The 23,736-nt window shown below is 39.0% G+C and overlaps 4 protein-coding genes across 4 annotated transcripts in view; 2 read left to right on the top strand and 2 right to left on the bottom strand.

Moving 5' to 3' along the window:
- Positions 1–2,577, top strand: part of LOC149021601 (ATP-dependent zinc metalloprotease FTSH 5, mitochondrial-like) — a 38,540-nt gene extending 35,963 nt beyond the window's left edge. The window contains exons 6-7 of the mRNA XM_089149829.1: positions 32–508; positions 811–2,577. Coding sequence (XP_089005955.1) covers positions 32–508; positions 811–1,737 — 1,404 coding nt within the window. The 3' untranslated portion in view covers positions 1,738–2,577. The remainder of the gene's footprint in view (positions 1–31; positions 509–810) is intronic.
- A 1,448-nt stretch (positions 2,578–4,025) lies between these two features.
- Positions 4,026–7,521, bottom strand: LOC149021600 (putative transcription factor bHLH041). Its single transcript, XM_089147147.1, has 8 exons — positions 7,294–7,521; positions 7,084–7,206; positions 6,881–6,986; positions 6,759–6,773; positions 6,614–6,676; positions 5,787–6,521; positions 5,045–5,434; positions 4,026–4,352 (listed from the first exon to the last, which is right to left on the bottom strand). Exons 1-8 carry the CDS (start codon positions 7,407–7,409, stop codon positions 4,284–4,286), a joined length of 1,617 nt encoding a protein of 538 aa, XP_089003273.1. The 5' UTR covers positions 7,410–7,521; the 3' UTR covers positions 4,026–4,283.
- Positions 7,522–14,204: 6,683 nt separating this feature from the next.
- IDD7 (indeterminate(ID)-domain 7) lies at positions 14,205–18,524 on the bottom strand. The gene is made up of 3 exons (XM_089149828.1): positions 17,801–18,524; positions 17,295–17,691; positions 14,205–16,733 (listed from the first exon to the last, which is right to left on the bottom strand). Exons 1-3 carry the CDS (start codon positions 18,006–18,008, stop codon positions 15,791–15,793), a joined length of 1,548 nt encoding a protein of 515 aa, XP_089005954.1. The 5' UTR covers positions 18,009–18,524; the 3' UTR covers positions 14,205–15,790.
- Positions 18,525–20,012: 1,488 nt separating this feature from the next.
- On the top strand, positions 20,013–23,736 carry LOC149021598 (beta-fructofuranosidase, insoluble isoenzyme CWINV1-like). The gene is made up of 7 exons (XM_089149827.1): positions 20,013–20,316; positions 20,454–20,462; positions 20,582–21,435; positions 21,511–21,669; positions 22,577–22,815; positions 22,926–23,016; positions 23,208–23,736. The coding sequence occupies exons 1-7, from the start codon at positions 20,148–20,150 to the stop codon at positions 23,388–23,390; spliced, it is 1,704 nt and encodes a 567-aa protein (XP_089005953.1). The 5' UTR covers positions 20,013–20,147; the 3' UTR covers positions 23,391–23,736.

Below are 23,736 nucleotides of genomic sequence, written 5' to 3'. Positions count from 1 at the left end.
TTCTTCCTTCACCTTTGTTTGGTTGTTGCAGCGCTTTACCCGTCTAGGAGGCAAGCTCCCCAAAGGTGTTTTGCTTGTCGGCCCTCCTGGAACAGGTAAGACTATGTTGGCAAGGGCCATTGCTGGAGAAGCTGGAGTGCCTTTCTTCTCTTGCAGCGGCAGTGAGTTTGAGGAGATGTTTGTGGGTGTGGGAGCAAGGAGAGTGAGGGATCTTTTTGCAGCAGCCAAGAAGCGTTCTCCGTGTATAATATTCCTTGATGAAATCGATGCAATAGGGGGGAGTCGTAACCCAAAGGACCAACAGTACATGAAAATGACTTTGAATCAGTTGCTTGTTGAACTGGATGGTTTCAAACAAAATGAAGGGATTATTGTCATTGCTGCGACCAACTTTCCTGAATCACTGGACAAAGCACTGGTTAGGCCTGGACGGTTCGACCGCCACATAGTTGTTCCTAATCCAGATGTAGAAGGACGGCGACAAATCATGGAAGCTCACATGTCCAAGGTAATTTGAATTTCCACTGTGCCCTGTTTATAGAAATGTGGTACATGTTATTGATGTACTTTTTCTCTGGGGCCTGGCCCACTGTGTGGTTCCAGAGTAAATGACCTGTTGGTGCCCTATTTGTTCACTTAAATGAATTCCATGGATCATTTACTGCCGTTCCTTGATGGTTGTCCAGGCAAAACAACCTCTTGGTTGGACAAGTCGAAGTGCCAGCCCAGTGCTGCATTCATGCCAAATGTACTAGTTTCCCTTAGTTTTTTTCTTTATACGAAATTCCTTACCCATGTACTGTTCTACAGGTGCTCAAGGCAGATGATGTTGATCTGATGATCATTGCCAGAGGCACTCCTGGGTTTTCAGGTGCAGATCTTGCAAACTTAGTGAATATTGCTGCTCTCAAGGCTGCAATGGATGGTGCTAAAGCAGTGAGCATGGCTGATTTAGAGTATGCCAAGGACAAAATTTTGATGGGAAGTGAGCGCAAATCAGCTGTAATATCCGATGAATCACGGAAGTTGACAGCTTTTCATGAGGGCGGTCACGCCCTTGTGGCCATCTACGCCGATGGTGCTCTTCCTGTTCACAAGGCAACCATCGTTCCACGAGGGACGTCTCTTGGAATGGTTTCACAGTTGCCTGACAAGGATGAGACAAGTATCTCGCGCAAACAGATGCTTGCTAGGTTGGATGTATGCATGGGCGGGCGGGTTGCGGAAGAGCTCATCTTTGGTGAGAATGAAGTTACATCTGGTGCATCTCACGATATACAACAAGCAACTACGTTGGCAAGAGCAATGGTGACAAAGTATGGGATGAGCAAAGAGGTTGGGCTTGTTTCTCATGATTATGATGACAATGGGAAGAGTATGAGCACTGAGACAAGACTTCTCATCGAGGAGGAGGTCAGAGTGTTACTGGATAGGGCCTACAGTAATGCTAAAACTATTCTCACAACCCATAACAAGGAGCTACATGCACTGGCTTCAGCTTTGCTTGAGCAGGAAACCCTTACAGGGAATCAGATCAAAGCTTTGCTTGCGCAGGTCAACTCCCAGCAGCAGCAGCAGCAGCAGCAAGTGCAACAGCAGGTTGTTTCATCGCCAGGTAGTTCAAAGCCTGCACCTGTACCGCCTTCTACACCTGCTGCTGCAGCAGCGGCGGCTGCTGCTGCAGCTGCAACAGCTGCAACAGCTGCAGCCAAAGGTGTTGCTCCTGTGGGATCCTAGTGCAAGTGGTACTGGTAAGTTTCAAATTCCTGTTACACTTCCACCTTATTGAATTTAATGTGCATATCATAATTAATCATAGAAGATTTATCATCTTTGAAAGGAAGGGGAAAACCCTTCAAAAGTTGTAGCTGTTTCTTCATGTAATCACTATTCAGTGAGTTTAAGGGGAACACAAGCTGTGGAAAGTAATGTGAGTTTACCAACCAATTTTAGAAGCTGGAGAGTGAACTAGGGAAGACATTGGTTTCATGTTGCTTACATTTTTACATGGAAGTTAACCCAAGGAAAAAAAAAGTCAGTAATTTATTTGAAGATTCGCCCCCTTTTTTTTTCATTGTCTTGAGGTGATCTATTTTTGTTGAGTGGTGGTGTTACATGGTGCTGCTCAAAATACAAATTTGTTGTAAAACTGACATTTTATAAACTAGATGAGAGAGAGAGAGAGAGGTAGGTGGGACTCCTGCTGGAGTAAGTATATCCGGTCAACGAGGTTAGGGGCCCATGGCATGAAGTCATAGTCAGTCAAAGCTGCCGGCCTCTCTGGGTCGCTTTAGGCTTTAGCAGTTAAGCCAACCATGGATGAAGTGGGGAACTTAAAAAGGAAAAACGACATTAAGCTGTGGGTGCTGGTGGTTGGTGAGTAGACACTCCGAGGATTCCGGAGCTTGAAGTAATGTTGTAATGCTTGGGTCATATGGTCTACAAATATGATTGAAGTTTATTGAAATTCAAGTTTCACTCTTCCATTTATCCACATTCCTATCCCTTTATTTTCGCTTCACAGCCTCTAATCAGACTCAGTTTCTCATGATACAAAAAACTTTTCAGCTGCTACAATGATATGATCCATACATCATACAGTGTGACTGCCTCTTTGGACGAATAATGCGAAACTTTTTGTCATTTCTTTTTACGGTTTGATTTGGTTGCAATGGGAATTATTAGAACAGAAAGGGAATTTAAGATAGAAGTTTTTATAATCATTTATATTTATTATTTTATGTGGTTACATGACTAATTCAAAATAATGTGGATATTTTTTTTTTGTAAGAAAATAATGTAGACTTGGAAAGCTCTTTCCATAAAAAATGAATTTCGAGATTACCGACAGATAAACACTGGCAAGTGGAAGGAAGCAACGGAACTGATAAAGCCTTGGAGATGATGATAACAAAAATCCAAAATTGTCGCGTCAGTTCTTGGTGCTTTACCTGCAAGGTCTTCATATTCTATAATTAATAACGGAAATATGGAACTAAGATTTTTTTTCCCACGTGACCCAAAACAAGAAAGAAAAGTAAAGAAAAGAGAAGAGAAGAAGAGGTTTATCGCTGGCGTTGGCGAATGAGGAAGGGAAGAGGAACCCACAAGAAAAATATGCCAATTTGGATGGAATATTAAATCTGGGTTTGATTTGATTTTTCTTTCTTGGTTCAACGATCTACGTTCTTTAGGTTAAAGATCAGTCGTATTCAATAAAATGGAAAATCAATACACAATGTTCTTTAGGTTAAAGATCAGTCGTATTCAATAAAATGGAAAATCAATACACAATAGACTGACATTTATTATTTCAAAATATCCATAGCCACAAATCTCTTACCATGTACAAGAATTTCGATCGAGGACGGCAACTCTTGAACAATTTCTGATGGTCAAAGACTTAATTGGAGTAAGCAGTTGACCCTTTGCAGTTGATTTCGTCATGTAGTCCGTGATTGAATTTGTTTTCTTGTGAGAATGTGTGATTTTTTCAGTTAATGTCACCTAGGTATAGCCGAGGACCCCTTAATCTCACCACACAAACCATGGAGGTGCTTATTAGATGAACTACCGCCACAGAATCCTTCTCTGTCCAAATCTTCTCAAAAGCAAATTCTATCATAAAGTTGAAATGCATGTAGTAGTGTATTTGTCATTTCATCTCTACAGAGCTCACCCAAACTTGTAGCTTCAGAGTCCCCTAATGAACCACCCAACAAGCAACCAACACCAAAACACCTTCTCCGGTCGCTTCACATCACGGGGCAGACTTGAATGCTCTCGACCATCCGTCTTACAGATGGTTAAAAGCGAGATGAACGGTCGAACCACCCGTCTGTGATGCCACTTTCTTCCTTCAAAGATTTCACGGTAGCCATATAAAACACTGTCACAAGAATAAAAACCCTCAACCATATCAACCTCAGAGAACTTCCATTCTCTCTACTTAAGAATTATGCCCTAGCCTGTTAAAGACATTCCATACAAGTTTCCTGAGTGTAAATTAATATTGAACGACCGAATGCAACACTGTCACCGTGGTGGGCTTTTGCTCCTCCGTCATTGGATTTTCTAGTCACCAATTATTAGTTACTTTAAAGAAAGGGATTAGCCATCTTTGAATGCATGAACTGAATGAAAAATATAATTGGAATAAGTAGTGATGTGGCTGAGGACTTCCGGTGGTGGTGGTGGTGACAATGCTGTTTTCTTGGACTACCAAAACCATGAAAAAAAGGGTCAAAGGAAAAAGCACAAGTCAAGCCCATCATGGCGAATGGTCAGCGTGTTACATCGGCAACAATCCTGGCAATGGCTTCCTCGAAGGCCGACTTGTCCCATTCGTTCCCCTACAAAATCGACACAAGAAAAGTAAATAAAACAACAGGTTCATCGTTCGTTCATTTAACCTCATGTTTAATCTTCATATGCACTTTCTGCTTAGTTTCCTATACAATTATTCATTTAGTTTCAAAGACGTCTCGTGTAATGTTGTAATTCTTTATGTCCACTAAGATTCAGAGATTGGGTTTCTTCCCAGTCTGAAGAAAACCCTCTATTAGGGTTTCGCTTCCAAAAATGAAAGGACTAATTCTCTACCCACTTGAGCTTTAAGTCTTATGCGTGCAAATGGGTTTATCGAAATCGTGTAATTTATATTATATAATATGTTATTTATCGAATACAGTAGTAAAAATTATATAAATGAACTATATCATCTCCATCCAACCTACCTGTTTGTCAGATCATTATTTGACACTCACATGAGCCAGTGGGATTCACACTTACAAGGTTTGCTTCTGTTAGAAAGAGCAGTGTGAGATCCACACTTATGCGAGGGTAGGAGAACAGTCTAACATGCATGCTGGGTAGAGATTGAGGATCTCCACAAGAACTAATATCATACCAAATATCATAACCATTTTTTATTGAATAAATATGGTATGGTAGTGATATATACTTATATCTTATGTGGTATTCAATACTGTAATGATATGATCATATACTTATATTTTATGTGGTATTCAATAAGAGCTTGTACCTTTGTATTTAATCTTATGATAATTCGGTTGAGTGGGATGGTCTGTTGCATCTGAGTGTCTGCTTCAACCGAATCCAAACTCATATCCACCTTCTTCAGAAATTCCAGTATACGAATTATCAAATCCCACATTTTACAGTCTCCTCTCACACAAACTCTGAGCTCTATCCCTTGCCCTTCTGATGTAGACTCTGCAGCTTGGTTAACTTGAATATTCACTCGTTCAGTGCTTGAACAGGTAGATTCACTGACTTCTTTCCTAGCTTCTCTTTCAGATGATGAAAACTGCTGCAATTCCAATAGCTGGTTCTTTTGCTTCAGCTCCGAAATTTCAGCTTTCAAAGTCTGCAAATAATCCTTTGTGCTACTGAGCACTGATGCCTTGTCTTTCTATAAGAAACAAAATTCTCACTGTCAGGAGTGGAACCAATCCATAACAAGTGCCATATTGCTACTGTTGGTGTGGAAACTTCATCAAAACAAGAAGATCTCGAAACAGGCAATCCTAGATAGTGCTCCATGATCATTGGGGACTCATTTATTTTGTAGTGACTTCTATGGGGTGAATATATTGAAAAAAGAAGAAGAAGCATACGTTTTTATGTGCCTAATAGTGACCACTGCTGCTGCATGGATGCTAGATTGGGTTTAATCCTAGTATTGAATAGGTTAAAAGGCTTGACTCTCCATCAGTTGATAATTGGAGCTTTTAAATGAAATGGCAATGAATGAAAAACATTACCTTGAAACCCGGAGGCAACAATGATCTGAGGGCCTGAAAACTTTCATTGAGCTTCTCTCGCCTCTTGCGCTCTGAAATCATGTGGGTTAACTGTGTACTAGGTGGGTTAGTGCGAGTCCCTTGCATTTGTTCTTGTAGCGTCTTTGCTCTCACCTTGTTAAGGAAGGAAAGTGCACGCTTCAGCATGTTTTGTCTCTTGAGAGAAGTGGATTTGGTATGGATTTTAGGGGCTAGTGCTGGGTGGTAAGACTTGAAAGCACTACTTTGATTGTCTACTTGGTAATTGAAAAATGGATTTTGTTGGGTTTGATAAGATGAGGAAGACGAAGTTGAAGGGGAAGATATGACAGCAAGGATGGCTCTTGTCATGGCTGCATCAATATCTTTATCAGGAATTTGGAATGGAAGTAGATGGTGAAGCCCATGATGTGGAGGTTGCATGTTTTGCTGCTGCTGCTGCGGCGGTTGGATGCGTATTGATGATGTGGGTCTTGTTGGTTTCTCAACCGGTAGTGCTTCCTCGAGAGATACAGGAAGGTTAGAAGTGCTGGGGATGTTGAAGAGGAGAGATGAATACTCTGGAGAGGGACTAGCCATAGATAGTGATCTCAATGAGGATGAAGAAGAAGAAGGCCTGTTTTGCTCCTGTGAACGATGAGATTCTCCATGTTGAAGTTGAGATTGCAAATGGAACTCATTAAGAGACCGCCTTTTCATCTCCATCTCCACGTTATCCTGCTCCAGGAAACCCAGAAAATGAATAGTTTTCTCTACCCTCAACAAGATATAAACAAATTAAGAAGAATGTTAGATGATGTGACGACTACCTCAGCCGGGATCGAATAGCCTATCTCAATCTCACCATTTCTGCATCCGATGAATGCTGCAGCCTGTAAGAAATGAATATAAAGAAATCATGATAACTCGGACTTGAGAAACAAAACTCAAATGTGTGTATGAGGGAGACCAAACCTTAATCATGGCTTCCTGTGACAAATATCAGACAAAGACACAATTTCAGCATTTCTTCATTAAAAATCAAAAGCCTTTTCAACACAAGATGTTTTTTTCTTTCTTTGTGGGTTTTCTGTTACCTGATAGAATTGCCTCTGGGGTTCGGTTGAAACCCTGCTTAGAAGCTCCAGTTCCTCGAGCTCTAAATAGGGAAGACCTTCCTTGAAAGCAAGTCCAGGAACGTAGCTTAAGCAGCACAAAGAGAACACATTAATCACCAAAGCATCACAAAAATGCAAAGTGGGCATGATTATTATGTATGTTCAGACAAATCCCAGCTTACCCATTGTCGATGCAGCATGGATTTTGGCAATAATCATCAAAGTATCTTCGAGCAGAACTACCAACTGAGGAACTGGGTTGATTGTTTTGGTCATTGTAAAGCCCGTCCATGAAGATCAAGTAGCTGAAGAAATCCAAATTGAAAGGACACGGATAAGATGAAAAAGAGAATATGTGGATGGAAGAGAGAAGAATCGATCGAGAGCCTTACTTGGATGAAGGGGGATTATTGTACCATAAGCAAACGTAGGTGCAACCAACAGATTGAACTAAGCTTAGGAGAAAGCGAGCTCGAGCTTCTTCATCCAGGAAGAAGACCGAGTCCATGAGGTGGGGAAGGCCTTTATATTACTTCATGATCGATCAGATGATAAAGTTTTTTATTTGCCAAGACTTTCACTGCCCATTGGGTCTCTTTGCCTTTTCATGTGCAAGGGGTGAGATCAAGGAAGGCGTGTTGAGAGGGAGAGAAGGAACTGTTTGTTTATAGAGCTTTAAAAGGGAGGGGAAGGGGGAGAGAGAGACAAGGTGGGGTTAAAAGCTATGAATTGGTGGGGAAAGAAAGAAAGAAAGAGGAGGAAGACTGAGGGAAAGGAGGAGATCATAAATAAAAAGAGAAAAGAAACAGGAAGCCATGAACATAAGAAAAGTAGGGGTCAAAGTCTTGGCAGGCGGGGACTTTCGAGGGAGGTTTGAAAAGAGTCAAACGAGGAGGCACCGTGTCATTTTCTAATCTTTTCGTCCCGACTCCGAGTCATAGATTCCCGAGTCTCTATCTCTATCGAGAATCTTTTTATTTTATTTCCTTAATTATAAGATTATTCCAGAATAGAATTTCTTTTTAACTTTCTGGGAAGATCAATCCCAGAATCTCAACACCTCAAACTCTGGCACTGTCTGAGGAATCGGTAAAGAAATACCATACCGATTCAAGGTACTGACCAAGGACTCCTGTTATTCTCTCGCTTTGCAACTCATTTTTTTTGACGATAAAGAGAAATTGGATAGAAATTATAAGTAGTAGCTACAATCAATATGAGACAGTCTCATTACAAGTAGACCTTATGTGTCCTGCTGTCACACTTAGTAACCAGTCTTTAGTTGTATTGTGTTTTAAATTACAAACTTGTAACTTGGATGTGATTGGTATCATTTTTGTCAAAAATAGGAAAAAAGGTGGGAGATAGTTGGTTTAACTCCTTGCCTATGGTTAAATATTTTTCTAGTGTTTGGTCACACCAAATATACTGTAGATGCACTTCATTTTTTTGGGCATTTTGTATCATTATCCAAATGGTTTATAATAAGCGCTTCAAAAGTTGTCCGGCTGGGGCCATTCCTTGTTGTAATTCCATGATGATTCCATTTTGAAGCAGTCTTACGCTCCACCTGTCTCCAGTTGGTTTAGCAGATACACCTAGGCGTACGGGCCTTGAATACCTAGTATCCGTGAATCCAATCCGATGATTCCATATCCGATTATTGATTGATAATTGTCTTTTTTACTTTTTTATTATAGATTTCTAATTGATTCGTCCGCTATGTCCGATTTTTTTTTTAAAGATGTTATCTTCTCTTCCGGATAAATTATCCGGATATTTCCGTCCGTGCTTCCTCTCCGGGCGCGGCGGTCGGTTCCGGTTTTTCGGCGCCCTTAACGATAAGATGCGAATGTTGGTGGGGTCTAGATACACCTGCACACAAGTGTTGGTGAGTTTCCAAATTTTTTTTTCTTGAGAGCAAGCATTTGATACAATTAGTCGAGAAAGTTATTTCATTACTTGTCATTTCAATATCTATTTTGGGAAATTTTTTTAAGTCCTTGGGCCATCTATTTATGTTATTTAGAAGTTGAGATGGAATAGGATCTTTATTATTAATAAGTTTTGCTTTTCTTTCCAGCCAAATGAAATGGCATGTGATTATAAAATTAGAGAATAACTAGATTTTAGTATTTTTATCTAGGTAGTGCTCATATAGAAAAGAAATGCACAAGTTAAGAAATGAGTTGTTGCTAATGAATTTTGGTTCGCAACCCCAGAGCTCCTAATGCCCATATTCCTTTTGTCCAATCGCACGAGATGAAGATGTGCCAAGTTGATTCTTCTGTGTTGTTGCATACGACACAAGTTTGATTTGTTTCCATCCATTTGAAGAGGGTCTTCTTTGTTGGTAGCCTTGCATTTAATAGTTGCCAAAAAAATATTTTAAATTTTGGATGTATTAGTAACTTCCAAAGGAACCTCCACCGTTTAGCGGACGTTGGCAGTGGGTCTTGGCTATATTCATTTTTGACAATGCAATTCCTGCTAGTTTTGCAGAGAGTTGCCTGTCGTCGATAAAAGGGACATCCATGAGTCTAGTGTTGGGGACGGGTTAACTGAAAGAATTGACTATAGATAGAAAAGATGGTAGTTGGTTTGTGTGATTTTGATTTTCTAGATGAGTTTGGCTAGGAAACCCCGTCATATCTAACCTCATCGGCAAGGGTATTTAAGTTGAGTGACCTTCAGTAGCAATGGGAATTGTGGGCGCTCAAGGTCCGATCCAATGATTTTTGACTTGATAGAAAGGTCTTTCAATGATCTACGCTTGGGTGAAATTACATCGTCATTTGGATTCTCCATCATCGTTTTCCGGACGTGCCAATATTGACTTTTTACACCAACGTGATTATCCTTCTCTCTCCTCTTAAATTCTAGGAGAGGTGTCAAGTCATCACTAGGGTCATCTACTTGCATTGGGTCCATTTTCAAACCTTCAAGCTTGATTCGAATGGCCACAATTGTCGCCCACTTGAGGCTTGAGTTTGCGGTCCTGAAATTATTGGTTAACGGGTTAGAAATTCAAGAGATTTCACATAAGGACCATCACAACCCTCCAGTTGGGATCAAGGAATCCGAAGGCTACTCCTCAAGGGCATTAACCTAGTATATAAACAAACACTCAACACAAATTGTAACGAACCAGTTAGTCCACAATCAAATTTTGGAGTAACACCAGGTCACCTTGTCTCACTTACCGTTTTGCTTTTCTGTTTTCTCTATTACCCATTTTGTTTAATTAATAGCAATGGGAAGACCAGCCTGAGATGATAATTTCTTGTAAAATTTCCACATGAAAAGACAGAAGAAAGTGAGCTCTATAATTAAAAAAAGAAAACTGGTCAAGAGATTCCTTCATGTCGTCTGGAAGTTTTACTGTGTTAATAAAAGTCGCTTTAGTGATGATAATGGACAAATCTTGAAATCCAGATCATGATTTCCCATTCGTGAAAATCTTAACCTTTTCTGGTTCAAAAGTAACATTCATGGAGTACAGACAACAATGAAATGTAGAAACTTAATGGTGGAGGAGCGAAGATTTTTAAGGGGTAGAATGGTGCTGTGTATATTTTCTAATATAAGAAAAAAAAATGAAAGGTGAGGGGATAAGATTTTTTGTCAGGCACATATGGTGCCAAATGCATTATATTCATAGTTTTCAACTATTTCTTATGATTGAAAAACTAGGATTTAAACTGGATAATAGAACAGAGTCATCTCATTCTAAACGATTATCTACGGTTACATTAAGATTTTGGAAGAAATAAAGGCACAATTAGAACTGGTGATGTACATGTATGAATTAGGTTCAAATACTAAGTAGAGCCCACCTTCTTTGATACATTTGTGATTATTCATGGTTATCTGGTGTTATGTTCTTCAGTGGATGACTATTAGTAGGGGTATAGTTCACTCAAAGATGCCTGGTAGTGAATGGGTCAATAGGGGATTGTAGCTTTGGATCAATTTAGCTCTTCACCTTTTCTCTTCTCCCGTGCTAAAGCTTCGGAGACACCGAGCTTTGCTTTTGAACTCTGGAGACATGATTTTTCATAATGATACATTCATTAACAGCTAGACATGTTTGCCATTAATAGAGGTCAGGTGAAAAGGTTTGAACAAGCTTGAGTGGTTGATGTGGCACGAGATACCTTCCAGAGTTGGTGAAGAGCGATGAACAGCAAACGGCCGTCACTTACATCTGCTGTCAACATTACAACATAAATGACACCAATTCTCGTTCGGCGGAGAATGTCGAAGGAATCGACAATTCAAGGTTGTGAATCTCCAGTTTTGACTTAGATCTGATCTTCTAGTTGAATTATGGCTGCTCCAGCTACAATGCCTTTTGCTTGATGCATTTTTTTTTTAATTTTTTATAATTAATGAAGTGATTACCAAAAAAGATTAATTGTTAATATTTTGATTAGTAAATTTTTTTAGTATCGATTTTTATTATAATTTTCTAAATTTTTTTTATTTATTTTAATATACCAATCTTATTTTTTATTTCATAATTTATTATTGACAAAAGTCACCAAACCATTTTTCATTTTTGACCAAGAATAAATTCTTGTAGATATGTTGGTATTTGATCATACTCAACTGGGCCCTACCCACAAGGTTATATTAACATACAAAACAAACAAAGAGAGAGAGACTGTGGACTGTCTTTCCGCATGCCACACCATCATGGAATGGGCTTGAAAATTGAAATTCTTTCACATGGAGACGAGCACGCCGCCGTGATTGATTTCATACTTTTTCACTTCCATCTTCCCATTTTTTAAAACATGTCCGTAATAATTGAAACATCGCTGCCGGATCTGCACGTGAGAGAACTCGGACTAAAATGAGACCATAGAAAAGTAGTAGCAGCCGTAACAAAATCCCAACCAAAATATTCAATCAAATTCAATAATTTCACATTGTTTTTTCTTTCAAGCATAAGTTTTTTATATATACGGGATAGTCCGACAGGGTATTACATATGTTGTCTGTAACGGTCGAACCCACAATCTCTTCACTAAGAAGTATCAGTCTTAATACTAAAAAAGATATTCTATTAGGTTGAGCCAAATCCAACATTCAAGAGTTTTTTTAATAGCGCCTACTTAAGTTGGAGTTAAATTCTTGACTACTCACTACTTACGTTGGAGTCTTTTCACTTTTTGAAAAATTTCAAATTATTCACAGTTAAATTTCAAAGTTTTGATGGTTAGTTTTTAAATTTTTATAGGTCAATTTACTAAAATACCCTCTGCTTGTCAAATTACTAAAATGCCCTCGTATGCCTTTTCCTCCCATTTGCTCTATGTTTTCACGAAGAAGCTTCTACAAACAACATTCATGATTGCTTTCATCACAACATTCTCTGACTCCGACTCCGACGACCGTAAAGCTCTCTCTGTCTGCAAGTAACCCCCACTCTCCCTCGTCATTGCAACCCATGAGAGTAGGATTAATACATTGAATCAAATCAAATATTCAATCTTGATCTAGCTACAACCCTAATCTAGGACCAAAATTTGGATTTGAACTTAGGGTATGTGATTAGAGCCCAACTCACACCCCTAGTCCTAATGTAAGAACCACAGTTTATCCTGAAAACTCTGCACTTGTACCATTTTGGAGGTGTTGATCAGTTCAAAGTATGCTCTCTATACGTTGAGACCCTTGATTTGTGGTTGTAAATAATCCTATATCTACTGAACTAATCGAGGGAGAAGTAGAAGAAATTCCAACACCATTGATCTATGTCAACTCACCGACCAAACTATTGAATTATTCCTAAATTTGCAGCTAAGATCATTAAATGTGGTCAATCCATCCACTCCTCCATTGAAGAATTCCTATAATTTGAGAAAGAGATGTTGGTCTCCAAATTGACGACATTAATTTGAAAGGAAACGACCCAGTTGTTATACGTCACCCACTGGAAGGTGACAACTTCCAACCCTTGCTTTTACTGATTGAAGAACCATTCTTCCATAGATCGACCTTCACACGTCTAACTGGGGGCATAGATGAGACCAACACAGAGAACACGAAATAGAAGGTGACACTAGCTTGAAAGAGAACACACAACCCACAACCTACGAGAGGGAGGAAGACTTGGGGTTGAACAATTCGTTTCATTTGCAGAAACAGTGACTCCATTAATAAGACATCAAATGAAGCTCTGGATGTGCCACCAAGGAAGTACGTACAAGACCCGTTCTGAGTCTATATTTCTGTTTTGCTAGCTACTGTGTAATTAATGGGCGACTGGAAATCGTTTTCAAAACTGAGTTACGTTCCTCATAAGCAACCATAGATAGCAATTGATGTTAGAAAGAAAACTTGAAATAACACAACGGAGATTGGATGTTTGCACTTCTAGGTGTGTTATGTTGTTATTTCAATTAAGACTTGATTCACTTCCATGCCTCACTGTGTATTGGAAGGTTAAAACGAATGGTCACTTTCACTTGGGATACAAGAGAGCCCAACACTGTATGTGTATTAATAGTAACATTCATGTTTCTTCAATTAGTTTAGAATGGGTTCAAGTCCACCCTTAAATGACTCTACAACTTTCTATTGCCTTCAAAGTCCTCAATATGTGGAGCTAGTGAATTAATTCAATATTTGCCTAGAGGTCGAATGTACATGTTGTGTTTTCTTTAAGTCCTCAGGACTTTGGCATGCCCGCGCGCACTACAACTCGCATCAATGGCAGCGGCCGAAAATTGACTATGACGAAACAGATTTGTACGTTCGTAATACAAAACAAAGCAAAAAAAGGAACTTTAATTAATTCCAAAAAAATAAATGCATAGCAAATCCATTATATTAAGAATATTACAATAATTGAATATAAATGACACAACTAAAACAAAAAAAATTTATGCACTCATTTCATTGTAAACTATCTCAGGTCTCTCTTCTCATCCCTAATCAGTCTAGCCTTGACGACAAATTCTCCCAACCCAGGCTGCCCATTTTTTCATGTCTTTACCGGCACACTTGGCTTACGCATAATACACAGGCAGGCCTATGTCAGCCCAACTGTAAAGGTAGAAAGATAGGAGACAACCCGCGTGAATGGAGAGGATCTGAATTGCCTAACCTCACATAATTTCATGTGTCCCCTCTATTGTTGCAGGGGAATATGTTATAGATATAGACACTCCCATCCATTAAATAAAGTATTTTTCACTATACATACATTAAATATAAAGTCTGAATCATGACCTTATTATGGGATTAAATAAAAAGCCTGAATGGTGTGAATGAAAGACATTATTTGCTTTGCTTGGACATCTTACCGGAAAAAAAGTTGCATAGAGAACATAACACTTTATAGATTGGAATATAACTAATGATCCTCCTCGGGATTGAATCCCAATTGCATCGACCAAAGGACTCAAAGGAGCATCTCTGGCCAATGGTAATTTTATTTGCTCATGTGTCGCATTTCAAGAATCTTTTATGTGAGTATCCTATGTTTTGAGCACCAAGCCCTACCCAACTGTATATCCTCAACTTTATAACATCAAACCTATACATTCAATCTTTTACAAATTTAAATAGTTTCTTTGGATTAGCTTTTATATTTGTTCCACACCTGTACCCCTTATATTTGAAAGAAATTAAGCTAATCCACTTTATTGAATCGACTGAGTCGAGGCTATAGAATTGCACAAAGACTGTAACTAAGGAGTGAATAAAGGCCATTGAGACGTAGTCGAAACTGACAAGGCCCTTCTTGCTAGGTGGTCTGCAACAAAATTGACCATCCTAGGAACATAAGAGAAAGAACATTCCTCCAGTGAAGAACTAAGATATATAATGTCAGCTAAAAATAGGGTTAAGATCCTGTAGTGATGAACTTGATCAGCACCTCGCAATCCGATTTCACCACTACTTGATCCATAGCCTTGGCCACTGTGTAAAGAAGCCCGGATCGGAGTGCTAGGGCCTCACTCATCAAAGCCGATGAAGCTTGCTCCGGTTTTGAAACTACAAAAATTGGGTGCTCGTTTGAAAGACTTCAAAAAGTTTAGTTTAAGATCTTTTACTCTTATTGCTTTGTGTGGAAGATACCCATACAAAAGCACCGTGTAGATCATTAATTGCATCATCGATAGAAGCAGCTTGTATACTATATTACAAAAATATTCATATTTTTCTGTAGATTTGATGTCCATCTGGGTCAGTTTACGTGTGCCTCGACTATATCTTTAGAAATATTTTTATATATAATTTAAAAAGCTTTGCCCTTAATTTCAAGCAAATTTAAACTCTTAATATTTTTTTAGGTAAGATTTGAACTCTTAATCTCATACTATGAAAAATAAGTTTTATCGACTTAACCGAAAATACTCAAAAATATTTAATTAAATACTTAAATAGATGACCATCAAATTGACGAGCTTGAGAGCCATGTGGAATGTGGTCCTGATCCTTGCTATGTGCACAAGGATCATTGTTGGCTAGTACAGTTACACACAAAAAGAAAGCAAATAATTGATGAAATTATATGATCAGCACGGCTATTTAAAGTAGGTAACAGCACTAGGCGTACCAAAGCCTACTACCACCAAGGATGGAGACTATTAGGGCTTTCGTTGGTGGTTTTCTTATTCTATTGATGAAAAACAAATATTGACGCAACCAAGAAATGGAAGAATAAGATATATAGCCACACAGAGATTGAAGACTAGGAAGCATAAATACTAGCTTTATAAGAGGTCACTCCATTTGGAATAAGACCAAAGAGAGAAGAAATGTAATGGAGCTAGGAAAGATTAATTAAACACAAACATGAATGGAAATACAAGGGGAAAGGAAAACAAAATTGAAGAAGGAATGGTAACTAAAACAACACCCAAGTAAATTTTAAAGGCTGACCTTGCCATCGTTTTTAATCTGGGTTTGCTGATCGTATGCAGAAGAACTCATGCAGTGATCAAGGCCAACTATGTTGAGAATGTCTGTGTGTGAGAAAGCTCTAAGACCCAAGAAATCTCTGGTCAAGTCATCACCCCCATTACCACCACCACCACGTCCACCTCCACCTCCTTCATCAAGTCTACCTTGATGGGTAGTTGATGATGTCTTGGAGTTTGAGAGAGCTTCATGCTGATGCAGAATTATATTTCTGTTTGAACTCGACATCCCACCAAAGCCATCTCCAAAGGAAGATCTGTTTACCCCACTTGCAGAAGAGAACGAAAGCATCATGTCTTGAAGTAGAGAAGGAGCTGACGTTCCTGCATTTGCAGTTGCAGACATGTGGTCCATAAGATCAGAATCAACACCAGGTTTATCCCTGAAAGAACCCAGTTCATGAATAAACCCATTTTCCATCTCTTCTCGTGAAGACAAACCAATGTTGGCAGACATGTGAGCTTGGTGGGGTATAAACATGTCTGAAGATGAAGATCTGCTCATTGTTGAGCCCATTTGAGCCGCACTCTGTAGCAATGCTGTAGCTGACATGTGTGAAGAGGAATGGTAATGGGAGAAAGGAGGACTTGGGCTAGGGTTAGGGTTACGGTTTTCAATGGGTGGAGGTGGACCTGGGCCAGCTCCTAAGGCTGATGAACAAGCCAACCATGGAGGTATCTCTGGCTTGATATTGAAATATTGGGGTTGATGTTGTTGCTCTCTTTTAAGGGAGAGTGCTTGAAGAACATGACCATTCAACTGAGGTTGTAGGTTTATATGTGATGCTGAAGTGCTAGATTGAGATGAGAGAAATGGGTTTGCTGTAATAGCTCTTGCACTCTCTTCTGATAAAGCATCACAAAAAGCTCTGTGAGTGATAAAACTATCTCTTCTGCAACAACCCAACACAAACAGCCAAGAAAAAAAGGAACCATCAGAGAGAGATAAAACTGCGAAAAAGCATTCTGGCTCTGTTTTGTTCCTTTCACTTTCTATTTGCAGGCTATTTTCTTTTCTTTTCTTTTTCCAGTGGACAAAATGCATGGTAGATTAACATTAAAAGTTCTAACAGCTAGCAACAGGGCTAAAAAAACACACACACGCACACACACAGTCTCTCTCTCTCTCATTGAATCAACACACAACCCGGGGAGGAAGGGAGAGATAGAAACAGGAAATGCTGATTAATATGATTAATTAACTTAAAAATAGAGGGTCAGATTTCCAAGTCTCTTCTTAAATCTGAGATTGTTATGTTTCCTCATCTCTACCAGGCACAGAAAATGAGAGCATGGGAAAGTTTATATATTGAATTACTCAATGCAGATATAGGTATGGAACTTTGAATTACTGTATTGCGTAGAGTCATTTTTAGGTAAACAATGGCAATATGGATTGATATGGTTGCTATATATTTTTCATTTTGGTTGAAATCAAGTTGTTCTATTCTGACCTTGAGAAAAGGGTTCCACAGTCACATCTGTATTCTCTTGTACCACAAGTCTTGGAGTGAGCTTTCCAATCTGCTTGAACTGCGTAATGCTTTGAACACTTCTCACATTTCCACTTCTTCTCCCCATGCTTTCTGCAGAAGTGCTTCTTGATACCCGTGAGGTCTCCAAGAGCTCTTGTAGGGTCATGATGCACACATGTAGGTTCTGGGCATACATATACCCTCTTCCTTACCTCTTTGCTCGTTCTTTGTTTTAATTTCCATGGAAGATTATGTCCTCTCCTGTGCAGTTGAAGGTTCTGATCCCTCTGAAATCCTTTGTTGCAAACCTCACAGATGAACCGATTGGTAGCCATAAGACTTTTAGGAGATAAAGCTATCACTTCTGCATCTGGGTCTGATTCAACACCAAGAAAAATAAAATAAAATTGCAGTACTAATCAAACTATTTAAACAATAATAATAACCACCAATTGATAGCTGGACTTCAGAAATTCATATGAGACCTGGGTTGCCTGGAAGGTTTCTCTTCTTCTTCTTCTTCACCACTGGAGTTTGGTTTGCTGAAGCGAAGGACTGTTCTGTGTACATGGTGCCAGTCTCAGTCCTGTTGCCAGAAGAAACACTTGCTTCTCCTGAAGCAGAAGTTAAATTAGACATATTCTCCTCCACAACTGGGTGGTGTTGTAACATCAAGCCCTTCATCATCATCATCTTGTATCTGATTTGTCTTAGGGTTTGGAGGGTGGGGACTGAACTACTATGCTACCTTCATCAGCTCCAGATCTTAATTTACACTTCTCCAGATACTCTTAGATCTGGCAAACACCAATTCTAGAAAGGCTAATACACGATAAGATGGTAAAAACCAAGCTTAAACTATGGTTTCGATTTATCAATTAGCCCAAAGCAGAACCCATCTACCTTTGGTGGTTTGCTGATGATTTGCTTCTGGCCAAGAAACACTGCTTACTACAGGAAATAAATAACAGGAAGTTTAAAGAGAAAAGAAAGCTAAGTGGAACTGCACCAAACCCTTCCAGCTGCTCATCATATTATTCTTCTTCATTTTTCAACAGCAACCTTACTTGCCCATTGCAGAAAATACTGTCAATCCGTAATAAGAACAATTAAACCGGAGGCCCTTCCTAATAGATCAAACAGAAGTACTGAAGAACCAGAAAGAAAATTTCTCGATGAATGGAGAGAGAGAGAGAGAGAGAGAGAGAGAGAGAAGAGAGAAAGAGAGATGTGGACAAGAATGGGTTACCCTTTCAATACCATAGCACAAAACAGCTCAATAGATTACTCTGACGGCCCACTTTCTGTCTTTTCTTTTGTTCCCTTCCTAACCCAGAAAGGTCACTTCATTTTTTATTGTATTTTGCTCTCCTCGATGTACATTTTTATTTATCTTTTTGAACAAAATAAATCTAATCAATCCGCCTTTCCCTTCTCTTAAAAAGTAGGAAAAAACAACCAAAGTAAAAAAGAGAGTATGGTTGCAGAGCCTGATCTGAGAGAGGGAAAGAGAAAAGAATGATAAGATGTTAGATTTACATATTTTTACATCATGGGCATTTTAGTTATTAAAGTAATCCTCTTCAGCTTTCTGCATTTATGTCAATATGATTGCTTCATCGATTGAATTCAGTAGACATGCTCATGGGTAACAGATTTCAGATCTTTACTCTTGTTAACTTCCGTTTTCTCACTATCTCACACTATGCTATTAATGCTCTGCTTCAAAAGACAACAAATCATTTGTAACATGGGATTTTGGGATTTCTGTGTTTTCTTAGCCTAACACATGACTATTGTTCTTAAGTTAATGAATGAATGACATTAAATTTCGAAAACCCAGAAAAGAAAAGGTGGCCTTTCATTGGATGCCACCCATTTAAAAATAAGAGGGAAAACCATGTTTCAAATGCTGCCAGCAGCAAGCATCAGTCGTCAGTAAGTCCACTTTACTTGGCAGTTGGCACTATATGGGTATGTAAGACAATACTTTTTAAGTTAATTCTATGTGGAGCATCACTGTCTTAGTGGGTAGATTTGTGTTCTCGATGAGCTTCATGAAATAAACATACAAGGAACAAGAGAGAAACAACTAAGAAAAATCGTTTTTGGGAGATAGTTGTTTCATGACTTCATCCCCCAATAATGTGATTTTCAAATGGGCTTCACCTTCCCCAGTATGCGCACCCAGCTCAGCAAAACCCTGATTGCGAGTTTAAATTTATTTATTTATTTGAAATTAGTATCTTTAGATAATGGGGTCTTAAACAAAAGAACTCATTTACCTTTAAAAAAATAAAAAAAATTTTAACTGAATATTATGAGAAATTGGTTTTACCAATGGAGCCAATGGATCGCAAACTTAATTAGATGAATAATATTATATCTTTTACGTTTTCTGAACTCTAGGTTCTTTATTTGTGTGTTGTGTATGTTAAGTTAGGTCATTATCCTTTTTGTCTTATTTGAATTTTATAATAATTTTTATTATTCTATTATCCTGATCTTGGGACAGAATTACAACAATTACTTGCTGCGTGTATTCATATGTTGCTATTATTTATATGTTTCTTCCCATATTTTAAGAAATAGGTTTCTTAATTGAGAGTTGTGCATTTGTGATTTTTAAGTTAATTCATTGTGATGGATATAGTATTATTTGATAATGTTAAAGTCTTTGGATCTGTGTATTAGGGTTTTTGGGGTTTCCTTTTTTTAATTGGAGTTCTCACTCTGAATTTGACTTCACATGTTAGAGGTGAGAGGATCAACAGCAAGTCTGCCTTTTTCCCCTCTCCATTTGCTGGCTTCCTTTACTGTTCAGGGGAAGCCATGGCAATCACTGTTATCTGGTTTACTGGGTTGTGTTCTCTTCTTTTTGGCTATGGAGCACATGTTGAAGCCTCTCACCTGGTTTTCTCGCACCTTCAATCTCATATAGCAACACATCAGCCTTACAAAACTGGGTACCACTTCCAACCGGCTAAGAACTGGATCAATGGTATCACTTCACTTCTGTGACCTTAGCTCTAAAGTAGCTTCAATTCAACTTCTTACACTCTAATTCTAACTTTGGGTTTATGTTGTGGACATTTCTGTGGTTGTGGAATGGACTTATTGATGTGATTGGATAAACAGATCCTAATGGTTAGTCAACTCTCTCTGAATCAAAATCCCAAACACTTAGCATGCACACTTGAATTCACATCCAGCTGGAGCAACTCAAGTACTAACCCATGATGGTTTCATGCCCACCTTTATTGCAGGACCATTGATTTATAAGGGAATCTATCATCTCTTCTACCAGTACAACCCATACGGAGCAGTGTGGGGTAATATTGTCTGGGCACACGCCACTTCCACTGATCTCATCAATTGGGTTCACCATGAAATTGCAATCAAACCATCGATAGAGTCTGATATTAATGGCTGTTGGTCTGGTTCAGCTACAATCCTCCCTGGTGACAAACCAGTCATTCTCTACACTGGTGTAGACTCACAAAATCGCCAACTCCAGAACTTAGCAGTGCCGAAGAATCTCTCTGACCAGTTTCTTAAAGAATGGATCAAACCACCCAAAAATCCTGTCATGACTCCCATTGATGGGATCGATGCAAGCTCATTCAGGGATCCCACCACTGCTTGGAAAGGTGCCGATGGGAGATGGAGAGCGATCATTGGAAGCAAGACCCATCAACAAGGAAAGGCAATTCTCTATAAGAGTAAAGATTTCCTTCACTGGGTCAGAACCCAAGACCCACTCCATTCATCCAATAACTCAGGAATGTGGGAGTGCCCAGATTTCTTCCCGGTCTCTGTGAACAGCACATTTGGCTTTGAGACTTCTGTGAATGGTCCAAATGTTAAGCATGTGCTTAAAGCGAGCTTGGGTTCATATGATGGCTATCTAATTGGTTATTATGATCTGAAAGAGGATAAGTTTGTTCCAGCAGAGAATGGTTCCTTTGACAATGGCTCAGCTCTGAGATATGATTATGGAAAATTTTATGCTTCGAAGACATTCTTTGACAATTCTACCAAAAGAAGGATACTATGGGGTTGGATCAACGAATCCGATAGCCAACAAAATGATATCCTTAAAGGATGGTCAGGAGTCCAGGTAGGTAAAAGCAGCGTGTGTGTCTGTGTGGATTAGAATTGAGAAAGAAATAAAGTTTTGTGATTCCATCTACAGGCAATTCCGAGAAATCTTTGGCTCGACAAAACTGGGAAGCAATTGATGCAATGGCCAGTAGAAGAAATCGAGATGTTACATGAAAACCCAATTGATTGGCAAAGTACAGAGCTGAAGGCAGCATCAGTACTTGAAGTTCTGGGCATCACTGCGTCGCAGGTGAGTTGCATCATCTGTTTTCAATTCTTCTAGTTTTGATTCATTCGAGATATAACTTGAAACCCATAATGAGATATTTCAAATTTTCAACCAACCTGAAACAGAACATTGATTCAGTCGAAAAATAAGCACTATTACACTCATATAAGCACTATTTGGGCATTGGAACCTTTTTTAGAGTCTTGAAATATTTAGGTGTGGGTCCTCTTAACATGACCAAATTATTGTTGGGTCTCCTTAGTGTAAAAAATTACGACAGTCAAACCGCTCCCTTATTCCAAAACCATCCCCAAAAGCAGTTTCACAGCTCCGGCACTTACGGTCCTCTCTTTGTTTTGTCGCCACATACAGAGTTTGTAAAGCATAGTAAGGGTGTCTTTCTTCCCCGACCCATTCAAGAGAAGAGAAACCAAAGGTGGAATAGCTCCACATGACTTATTTAGATTTTGTTTTCAATCAATGCAAGACTAGGGCTTTGGTTATTGGGGTGTGGCGGTGGTGATTCCCTTCACCCTTTGGGGGTGGTTTCCAGTCATAGTTCCGGCAGGGTGAAGGAAGAAGATGGATGAAGGGATTCTTCCTTCGTCCTCCTATATGGTTGATAATAATAATAAGATATGTGAGTATTTTAGTTATATCATATTTATTAAACAAATTCAGGGTATTTTGGTTTTTCTAGATTTGAAATTTGAATGAGGTTATGGCTGGTTGGTTTAGAATCTAGACGTGATTCTTTATACTAAGGAGACTTAACAATAGTTTAAATCTCACTAAAAACAAGAATGCAATAATGTTTCTAGATTCTCTCTTAGCTGGGTTATTGTGGCTCAGCCACTGTCAGTTCTCTTCTTTTGTTTCTGGCTGTCTAAGAATTTTTTTCCCCCACTTGCTTTTTGATTTTGAAAAGGCGGATGTGGAGGTTTCATTTGAATTGGCAATGTTGGAAAAAGCTGAAAACATGGACCCAAGTTGGTCTGATCCACAACTGCTTTGTAGTGAAAAAGGGTCTTCTGTGAAAGGAAGCTTAGGGCCATTTGGGTTGTTAGTTTTGACTTCCAAAGGCTTTGAAGAACAAACAGCCATATTTTTCAGGGTATTCAAAGCTGAAGACAGATTTGTAGTGCTAATGTGCAGTGACCAAAGCAGGTCAGTTTCATGGATTTCCTGTTCTATCTGGACTTTGGCTTCTGTTAGTCTCCTCTTTTCTCCATCACGCGCCTTTGTTTGTAGGGTCTTACTTAACTTGCTGTAAACAGGTCCTCTATGGGGCAAGATCTGGATAAAACCACCTATGGGGCTTTTTTGGCTGTGGATCCTCTTCATGAAGGACTCTCACTGAGGTGCTTGGTGAGTTGATCAAGTCTTGAAAACTTGCATTTTCTCATTCTCATCAACAATTTAAAATGATTCAGACAAAAGACTTTCAAGGTTTGAGAGGAAAATAGATTTCAAGTTGGTGTTAGCTTCAAAGAACATTTCATTTCCAACTTTTTAGCCTTCAATTTTGGGTAATCATATTTAAACTTTGTCTTTTGCAGATTGATCATTCTATTGTTGAGAGCTTTGGTAATAGAGGAAAAGTGTGTATCACAGCTAGGGTTTATCCCAGTGTAGCAATAAACAAAAATGCACACTTGTTTGTATTCAATAATGGAACAGAAAATGTAAGAATCTCAAAATTGAATGCTTGGAATATGATGGAAGCTCAAATCACCTACTAAAAAGAAGGTGATCAGATAACGATTAGAAAATCATCACTATTGATTCTTGTTACACAGTTTCTCATTGGTCAACGCTTTGGTCATGGCTACGTACATAACAGTAACTAGGGTTCGCGACTAGAAACCATTTTTTTTTGGTAGAAGAACTTGGAACCTTGAAGCTAGATTCGACTAGGGCTGCAACAGGGATGGGCTGACCTGAGCTTTTCAAAACCCATTTCCAACCCTAAATGCTCATAGCCAAGCCCATTTCGCCTTGACCTTAACTCATAGCGTAAAATTCTTGTTCCTAGGGTTAAATCCTTAAGGACAAGCCAATCCCAATCCACCCATAATTCTCTATTGG

The sequence above is a fragment of the Hakea prostrata genome, chromosome 3 (assembly GCF_041222555.1).
Source record: "Hakea prostrata isolate BN-2017 chromosome 3, UWA_Hpros_2, whole genome shotgun sequence".
NCBI lineage: Eukaryota > Viridiplantae > Streptophyta > Magnoliopsida > Proteales > Proteaceae > Hakea > Hakea prostrata.
Note: the sequence above shows the minus strand (reverse complement) of the source record. Positions and strands in the feature narration are given on the sequence as shown.